Here is a 10,000-nt window from a genome sequence, read left to right as displayed (position 1 = left end):
ACCTCCCCAGCAGGCGTGATCGCAGCACAGTCACACACTGAATCAGCGTGGCCTCCTCCACACATTCCATTACCTAACATGCCCTCACATACCAGCACACACTTGTGGTGAGCTTCTACGCCGAGGCGGACTGCTGTTGGCCATCTGCCAGCTGTGTGTGTGTGTGTGTGTGTGTGTGTGCTAGCTAGGCTATACCCAAGCAAGCCTGAGTCTGTCTGAGAGAGCAGAGCTCAAGCGTGGGTCCATCCGTGGGAGCCTCTGGACAGATTACCCTCCTTATTGTGTGCGGTGCCATAATCCTCCCCTGATTGGCTGTCTGAGACAGAGGCCAGCCAGGGGTGACATTGCACCACCACCACCACCACCACCACCACCAGCAGCACCATCACGGCCTTGTAGCAACCTATGGAATGAGCAGAGGAGTTGGTGGCGAGACACAAGGCGTGTGTGTGTGTGTGTGTGTGTGTGTGTGTGTGTGTGTGTGTGTGTGTGTGATAGGATAGAATAGATGCTAACTGTCTTAATAGCTTCAGCTCAGGGCTGGGCCAGGTCCGGCCCAGAGTCTCGCTGACTGTCCAGAGAGAGAGAGAGAGAGACGTTATGTTCGTTAGACTCCTGACAGGCCTCCTGTGACACACGTCTGCGTGTGCGTGTGCGTGTGCGTGTGCGTGTGCGTGTGCGTGCGCCTCAGTCTCATCAGTCTAGAAAGCTACTCGTAGGAAAGCGTGGGAGAGTAGAGAGAAGAGGACTATCATGTGTAGGCCCTGGTTTATGTGAGCTCATAACTCTGGTTATATGATTCTTGCTGCTGTCTCCTCACTGCTGTGGGAGATTCATGGAAAACGGCCTTGAGTGTTTCTTCGCTTCGTTTTGCTGCGAATACCCCACAGCGAGCTTTGAAACACACACTGGCTTGTTTGACTGCATCAATAGTCTGTGGCCGCAGCAGTTATGTAAAGCCGAATATCTGTTGGATTTCCAACCGTCAAACGCTTGGAAGTCATTTTGTTTTTCCCAGAATCACCTAGACATGACCTTGATCAGTGGATTTACGCTTATGTAGGCTGACAGGTCTACATTTAAGGCTACGTGCCACTTCTCAAATTGGATTCATTTGGATTTACAGGTGATACACACTCTGTGGTCAAATACGCGCTTTGCCCTCTCAGTTCAGTGCTGGCGTCAGATGGTAACAACTCTTGGTTCAGTACTATCTATCTGCACTATAACCTTCAGTAAAAGTGAGTGTTTCTTTAGATGGATTTGCGTGACGGGGAACAAAAACAACACTTGGCAAACCTTTGAAAGGCCACTGCAGACTGCTGGTTCCATATCACTGATCACGATTTGTAGTGTGACCGACCACAACATTGATCACATGTCCGCTAAGTTCAGTGGCCTTCTGCTCTGGTTCTTATTACGCTCATGCCCCTGTAAGCACCCCCACCCCCACCCCCCTCTACCAGCCAGCCAATAGCAGAGGAGGGTCAGGGCTTAGGGCAGTGGATTGAGCCAGAGGGTCTGGGTGAGCCCGATCCGATCTCATCCAGCCTAGTGATTTGCTGTCTGGTCGGGTCGGGTCTGGTGTGAAGGTGGGTGGCCTACATCCCACTCTCCCAGCCCAGCCCAGCCCAGCCCAGCTCAGTCTGCATACCGGAGCAACAGACCAGAGAGGGGCTCCGTAGCTAAGCTAGCAGCTAGCGGAGGGGGTGGAGGTGGATGGCCTACATCCCACTCTCCCAGCCCAGCCCAGCCTAGCTCAGTCTGCATACCGGAGCAACAAACCAGAGAGGGGCTCCATAGCTAAGCTAGCAGCTAGCGGAGGGGATCCAATGCTCTGGCGTCCAACAAGCCTCAGTTGTGTGTGCCAATTGCTCTGGCTATCTCTTGACTCTTATATCTGACTCTGTCTTATATCATGGTGGGAGATTACCGGGAATGGCAGTGATAGTGGTGAAATGGTTAGATCATTACGCAAGCATCTCCAAAGCTTGAATTATTATTATTATTTATTTGTTTTACGTGGGAAGGGCTCTGGTATGAGCAAGTATGAGTGGAAAGTTTTTCTTTATTTACTTGTGTATGATTGTGTGGTGAAGGGAGGGAGGAGGAGGAATAGTTGTACCAGGATCCTCTCCTCCTCTCCCTCTTTCTCTCCAGGACTAACGCCAACACTGCAAGGTATGCAGCCATTCCTTTTATGCAGTGTAATATCTCCCTCTCTTTTTCTCTCTCTCTCTCTCTCATTTCCCTCTCTCTTTCTTTCTCTCTCTCCTTTCCTTCTCTCTCTTTTCCTTTCTCATTCCCTTCCCTCTCATTCCCTCTCTTTCTGCCTCTCACATTCTCTCTCTTTTCTCTGTCTATGCCATTCTAATTGTTCCCCCTCTCCCTCCTCCTCCTCCTCCTCCTCTCCCTCCATCTCTCCTGCTCTACTGTACACACTTCACAGACGCTGTTATGTCTCGCTGAGCTGCCGCTGCCGCTGCTGCTGCCCCCATTTCTTTTGTCTCTGTCTCCTACTGTCTGCGGCGTGTGCGTGTCATGATTCCAGGGCTACATCTTTCAGGAGGAGACACCTTTTGATTCAGGACGCGTGCGCCGGTGTGGCGGGGACGCCTGGGAAGCGCTCCCTTTTATTAATTCATGGGCGCAGCGCGTGTCAAGGAGCCCAGAAAGGAGACACTGTCTCACACCCTCGGCGAGAGTGCCATTGTCTGTCTGACATAGGTCAGCCTCCTGCTGGGGGGGGGTTAATAAGACGCCCCCTGGACACATGATTTGGTATTCGGTGCAGATATGAGCATCTGTTGATATCAGCATCTGCTGACCGACACGTTTGTTTCCATTTCTCCTTGGGCAAAGATGGGCAGAGGTAAACACACCCTGTGATCATCAATCGGTTGGACAAACATCAAAACGTTGTTTTGTCCTTTTCTGTTAATTTGTCGAGTGATTGAGGATTCTGATCTTGAGGATTTGAGAAGGCATTGATGTTGTTCTAGAGAGCCTCTTTAGTGTCTGGTTATTCAAAGAGAGACTCCCTTTCTTAGTTGATTTGAGCCATTTCCTGTTCTCTCCCGGTCTTAATAGAAATACGATGAGGGATGAAGACACGGTAGTGCCTTTCCCCGTCTCTGCTATTCCCAGGCAGACCACTGCCGCCTAATTGAAAGGTTCCCGTTTTGGGCTGGCCACTTACAGGAGTGCGGCTACTTAATTGATACAGATGGTGATGAGCACTATCCCTCAGAGGTTCCTAGAGAGAGAGAGCGAGAGAGCGAGAGAGAGAGAGAGAGAGAGAGATGACCCTGAAGAGCTGACCCTCTGCTCTAGCCTGCAGATGATGGAGGATTAGCCTAGCGGTTTTCATCCCCAGCAGTAATTACACTGGCAGCCATTTAGCATTAGCATTTAAATTTACATCTACTTATCTAGCGGACACTTTTATCCAAAGCAGTTTGCCAGTGAGGATGGAAATACATTCAAAGTGCTGTGCAGAGCTAGCCGATGTGCTAGTTTGCAGGCCGTTTGATAGCTAACGTAGCCAGTTTCCACTTTGCTTACGAAAAACCTGTGTGAATCCACAGAATCTGGTTTATTTTGTCAAGTGAGTTAAGTGCACACAACAAATGTGTTTTCTCCAACAGGATAGACAATATATAGACAATATACAATGCCTCAAATAGAATAAATACTATATAGACAATATGCTAGAGTACCATATAGACAGATATATTCAATGTACACAACTAGGACACTTTAAGTAATATACATGCTGTTTGAAGACGGCAATGTGCAGGTAGGTTGCAGTTGACTCTTGTTGCAGCATGAAGATGCAGGCAGTTTAGTGGTTCAACAACATGTCAGTTTATGGCAGATAATATAACAGTCCAGTACAGCAGCTCCACAAGCAGCTGAAAGCTTGTATTTTGATATTGAGCCTGTATCAAGTGCATGAATATTGTCTCAGCCAACAGTATCAGGTTTTTGGGGACCTCAAGGCAGCACTGTCTGAAAGGCACTAGGGTTAGGGTTGGGGTTAAGGTTCGTGTTGGGGGTCTTGTCGACGGCGGCAGCGCTCCCTTGAAGTCGACGCTGGCGGCCCAAAAGACCAAGCAGTGGTGCCCCTCTGGTTCTGACCCACTATGAATTACAGGCTTGGCCTGTGTTGACTGAGTTGATAGATAGATAGATAGATACTTTATTGATCCCCAAGGGGAAATTCAAGATTTGGACCAGGACCAGGGCCGACTCGTTTAAGCAGCAAAGTCTGCGTCACATCAGCTCACAAGATGAAAGCAGATAGTGCAAACAGGGGTGACCCAAGTACCTTTGGAATACATACGGTGGCTCTCCTCGATCCTCGAGGCTTGTTCCCACTGATCTATAACTAACACTGGATAGACTATCCCATTGATGCCACCCCATCATTCTTTGTCTAGATCAGTGAGGACGAGGATCGAGGATGGAAGGGAGGGTGTATAAAAGACCAAATGAGAGGCACCCCAAGTTGAAGGGACCGACCAGGTCCGAGAGAGAGAGAGAGAGGAGCCCCTTGAGCGAGGGTGGAAAGGAAACATGGTCCCCTCAGTACTGCCACTACTATTACTCACGCTCGCACTACTACAAAGGAAGTGACATGCCAGTGCGTGATCCGTCTCATTTCCTGTTGTTTCTCTCTCGTCTTTTGTCTTGCTTTATTGTGTGAAACCTCCAGGCTGCAGGTTGAAGGCATGTGGCACTGTCAGTCAGGACTTCCTGTTGCTGTGGTATGCCGTGCGCGAAGGCAGAAATAATGCTTTACTTTATTGGTTATAAAACCACCTGTCTCCCACAAAGCACACTATTGATTTGATAGTGCTATAATTGCCATGTAGTAAAGTAATCAGTGGAACTTTAAGATGAGGTGTCGATACTTTTTATGTTCTAAAGTGTTATCATAGGTGCATGCGATTTATATTCTCCATGATATGCCAGACGCCCAAGCACTGCTTGAAGCCTGAGGAGATGTGTGTAACCAAGGCTGATGAGCCTGTGATTATTATGGGATGGGAACACGTCACTGCACATGTGGGCCAAGTTTCTGGCCACATTGTTGCACGCACGCACACACACACACACACACACACACACACACACACACACAGACACACACAGTGCCTGGGTAATTGACGCGGCTAGGTTTGTCCATTCAGTGCAGTGCTGTGCTGTGTAGCGCTGTGTAGCGCAGCGTTGCTTACCGTTGCATCACCCGGGGCAAAGTAATGAACAGCGCGCATGCTGTGCCTCCGCTGCCTTCCACTGCGCCAAAGACTTTCTGCTGATTTGAAAATAAATCACAGTTATGTTCAGGGGAGTGATCAAGAGCCGCTTTCCATGTATAAGCTTTGATGGGGGGGAAAAAAGGCACAGCACGAAGCTCGTCAGAGGCCTGTTTCTCAGGCTAAGCTAGCATAAGCGTTTTATTGAATCGGATACTCTCTGGTCAGTGAGTGCGCGTGTGATCCCTGAGGTGTGTCATTAAGTTGGCCTTGTTGTTGTTGTTGTTGTTGTTTAGGTCTGGTGTGTTAAATGCATCTCTGCTTTCCGCTCTCTCTACCACGCTTCTTTTGGAATGTTCAGGTCTCACTGCCAACCATAGTTTCTGTGTTGTCTGACACGTTTCTCCCTTAGCGTGTGTGTGTGTGTGTGTGTGTGTGTTTGTGTGTGTGAGAGAGAGAGAGAAAGAGAGAGAGAGAGAGAGAGAGAGAGAGAGAGATAGTTAATATGCGTGTTTGTTTGACTTGGGAGTATGTGTGTGTGTGTTTGTGTGTGTGTGTGTGTGTGTGTGTGTGTGTGTGTGTGTGTGTGTGTGTGTGTGTGTGTGTGTGTGTGTGTGTGTGTGTGTGTGTGTGTGTGTGTGTGTGTGTGTGTGTGTGTGTGTGTGTGTGTGTGTGTGTGTGTGTGTGTGTGTGTGTGTGTGTGTGTGTGTGTGTGTGTGTGTGTGTGTGTGTGAGTGATAGTTAATATGTGTGGTTGTTTGACTTGGGGGGTGTGTGTGTGTGTGTGTGTGTGTGTGTGTGCGCGCCTGCTAAAAATACCCAAGCTTGCGTGCATGCATGCCCAAGCTGGCATGTAGACAATGCTGAGATCACAGCTTCCGCTGTGCGTGATCCTCTGTGTGCGTGCGTGTGTGTGATCGTGCCTGTACCCTGCGAGTGTGTGACTGTGCCTGTCTCATACCTCTGCAGAGACGTGTGTGTGTGTGTGTGTGTGTGTGTGAGAATGCTCTTACCTTCTGTCTGGGCTGGGTTAGGTAACGGTTCGACATCCTGATCTTGCTTCTCTCGTCTCTGTGTGTTGATGGCAGCACGTAGAGTATTTTTAGTGTGTCCTGTGCTTTTTCTGAACACAGGATGCAGACGCTCTCTAGAGTCACCGTCGGTTGTTAGAGAGAGGAAGAGTCGTGACGGCTCCTATCAAAAGGGGCCTGTAAACGATCCAGCCACCGAATAAAGCAGTCCCCGAGGTGTCACTACTTCAAAACGGAGAAAAGAAACGAACGTGGAGGCGATTTTCAAATTTGCGCGGCCTGCTGACTCATTTTCTGTAGGTGCGGGCTGGGGGAGAGGGAATGTTTTCGTTTAAGGCATGTCCCTTCGTCCACAGACACCAACCTCAATCGCGCGGAGAGTGCCAGAAATTCACTGGCAGCCTGCTCTCCTTGGCTGCGGTTGGACATGCCTCTTATAACATCAGACAACTCTGAATTGCTGAGAAACAAACTGCCTAAGCATTTCTTTTTTTACCAGAAAGGATTCAAAAGCAAACAGGAATAATCAAAACCAGAGACGCAGCAGCAGCAGCAGCAGTGGTGACGGGGCCTGTGAGCGTCCTCCCTGCCTTGGGAGAGTGGGTTGAAGTGTAGCATTTAGCAATTAAGACTGCAGAACGTTTCGTGTCTCTATTATGCAAGCGAGAAATGGGGAATTCGGCAATCGACCTCGCTCGTTCCAACTCTGGTCCGGCTGGTCCGTACGAGCCGAACGTGACCCGAGAAAGTGTTTCTCACACACATCTACAAACATGCTCCAAAAATATCCCACATAAATATGCAACCTTTCGACCCTTTTCCCCTTATACAATAAGACAACCCTCCTCCCTTCCCAAGCATTGCCTCGAATAAAAATAATCGCCATAAGGGATATTACATAGAGCTGTGGCCTTTTTTTCTGTTTTGTTATGCTTTGAAGGACAGCTGGTTCGAGATCAGTGGTCCCAAGTTGGGGCTTTTGAGCCACAAGCATCTTGGCTTTCTTCGCCCTGACCCTGAGTCTGTGCCGGAAGCTGTATTTAAGGCAGCGTTCCAGTGGTGAGATGGCGGAGCTGGCGTGGGCTTTCCGCGTCTGCTTCGAGTTGAGCCGGGTTGACTTGGGTTGACTTAGCCTTTCGACTGCGCGAACGAGGGAGGGAGGGAGGGAGGAATGGATGGATGGATGGATGGAGGGAGGGAGATGGAGAGAGAGAGAGAGAGAGAGAGAGGGAGGACACTCTGGGAAGGGCCTGGTCCAGGAACAGAGGAGTGTGGTGGTTCTGAAGCATTGTTTCTTTTACTGTTGGTGTGCGTGTACATGTCACCACAATTTATGATCGTGGGGAAAGCAGCGAAGAGCCAAATATAATACCAGCCCTGATCTGCCTGCCATGTTTCCCAATCAGTTACCAACAGCAGTTCTGCGTTGCGCTGGTTTCGGCTTTTTGCACAGCTCTGCACCCCAATGCCTGCTGTGTCTTTGTCTCTCTCTGTCTCCCCATCCTGGGTCTGTGCCTCTCTCTCTCTCTCTCTCTCTCTCTCTCTCTCTCTCTCTCTCTCTCTCTCTCTCATGCAATATTTTTTGCACTTTTTTGATAGTTTGTGTACTTTTCTTCCACTGACTTATCTCCCTCTCTCTCTCTTTCTCTCCCTCTCTTTCTCTTGCTTTCTTTCTCTCTCTTGCTCCCTTTCTTTTTTTGATCCCCTCTCTATTTGTTCCTTCTCTCCCTCCCTCTTGCTTGTTGCCTAGCAGCCAGTAGTGAGTAGAGAGAGTGAGTGTGAGAGAGAGAGAGAGAGAGAGAGAGCGAGAGAGAGAGAGAGAGAGAGAGAGAGCGAGAGAGAGAGAAGGGTTGGAGGGAGGGGTAGGAGGAGGAGGAGGAGGAGTGAACGGATGGGATGGGGCAGGGACGGAGAGAGCAGAAGGCCATGTGAGGGCAGAGGGCAGTGAGGCCAGGTGGTGGAGGGCAGACGAGGTGGGGGGGTTGTGTGTCAGATAGGAATGTGGACAGAGGGGGGGAAAGGGTCGGTGAGTGTGTGTGTGGTGGGGGAGGAATGTCATTGTGATTGGGGGTAACATGGCTGGACACACACACACACAGAGCACGCCAAACTAACTCAGGACTGTACAAAAGAGGCTGTTGACCTGCTACAGTGCACTGGTGTGCCTACTGTAGTGGTGTGGGTTCATCTCTGTAAAAGTATGCTTAGGCCTGTACAATTGATTTCCATAGCTACTACTCACCAGTTGCCAGCCCTTCCGCCGTTGCTAGGTGAAGGACGGTGTCATATACAAACATACTGGTTTGACAGTTCATGTGACTTGGTTGTCTATGGCAGCATGTCATGCATTTCTTACATACTTACTTGTCAGCTACATTTGATTCATATTTATTCACAGATGTCGGTAGGCTGCGTCAGAGAGCCCAGTATGTGTTGATCGTATTTTGATTGCCCATGTGTGGAGAGAATCACATATTTGAAACTTCATAAACTAACAGTGAAACAAACAATCAAAATGATTGTGTGTTTCTGTATGTTTGTCCGTGCCTTTTACTAGCTGATGCGAAGGTTAGCATATTCACTGGTGGACAGTGGTTGAAGCTGAAAGTGCTTTATGGTCAACCTCTGCACATTCTCCCCCGTAGTCAACAGCTCCTCACAGTTATGAGGGAGAAAGCTAAGTACCAAAGGGATTGACGAGGCAAACGACAAACACGGAACATGGTGACCTCAAGAAAACGGAAAGAAAGGAAGAATAGAAAGACACCAGATGTGTTAGCGTAGCGCCAACAGAGCTGGGCTAGCATGCGGCAGTGATGAAAGGTTGTGTGTTTGTAGCGCCCTCGAGCAAGGCACTTCACTCCGACCAGCTCGGGGGGCAACTGGCCCTTGTAATAATGGACAATAATATGCAAGTTGCTCTGGATGAAACCTTCAGCCACAGGAATACTTCCATAAGAAAGATGTGTATATACTGCAATACTGACTGATTCTCTCTCTCTCTCTCTCTCCCTCTCCCTCTCTCTCCCTCTCCCTCTCTCTCCCCTCTCTCTCCCCTCTCTTTATGTCTGTAGCAGTGGAGACCCAGAGCACCAGTTCGGAGGAGATCGTGCCCAGTCCGCCGTCCCCCCCTCCGCCGCCCCGCATCTACAAGCCCTGCTTCGTGTGCCAAGACAAGTCCTCAGGCTACCACTATGGCGTCAGCGCCTGTGAAGGATGCAAGGTGAGAACAACACTCCTGAATCTCACGTTTTTTTTCTTTTTTCTTCCTTTTATGCGTCTCGCACCTCTTTTGTTTTCTCCGTTTTTCTCTTCTCTTCAATGGCTCCCTTGTTTCCCTCAGTCAAACACAGCACACGATCTCTCCATTCTCGGTTAGCCGTGTTCGGTGGAGTGTAGATCTAGAGTCATCTCCCCTCCAGCATCTGTGTCAAAGCTTAGGCCGCAGCCATTATCAGTAATCCCCTTTAGTTTGCTTGGGCAACAGAGCATCTCCACAGAGGCTTATCTTTCCAAACAATGGTGGGAGTTACATCGTCATTTTCTATTAATCTGAAACAGGAGGAGCAGCGTTTGTTTATTGGTAAATAACAACGCTGGATATTTGTTTAAATATAAAATTAAGCCTGACTGTCGGCCACACAAGTCAGTTTTTTTTATCAGGGCTCTCTGACGCAGTGTTTCAAAAATGATCACTGCCCTCTTAAT

General features: G+C 49.1%; 1 protein-coding gene across 5 annotated transcripts in view; it reads left to right on the top strand.

The window, feature by feature from the left end:
- rarab (retinoic acid receptor, alpha b) overlaps nt 1-10,000 on the top strand; it is a 169,680-nt gene that overhangs the window by 138,633 nt on the left and 21,047 nt on the right. For 3 of the 5 annotated variants that reach the window (XM_062532317.1, XM_062532318.1, XM_062532315.1), the window contains one exon: nt 9,367-9,515. In XM_062532317.1, coding sequence (XP_062388301.1) covers nt 9,367-9,515 — 149 coding nt within the window. The remainder of the gene's footprint in view (nt 1-9,366; nt 9,516-10,000) is intronic. The other 2 variants (XM_062532319.1, XM_062532316.1) reach the window with 1 other exon arrangement.

This window comes from Sardina pilchardus, chromosome 3 (genome assembly GCF_963854185.1).
Source record: "Sardina pilchardus chromosome 3, fSarPil1.1, whole genome shotgun sequence".
Classification (NCBI taxonomy): Eukaryota; Metazoa; Chordata; class Actinopteri; order Clupeiformes; family Clupeidae; genus Sardina; species Sardina pilchardus.
The sequence above is the reverse complement of the archived record's forward strand: the minus strand, read 5'-3'. Positions and strand labels throughout refer to the sequence as shown.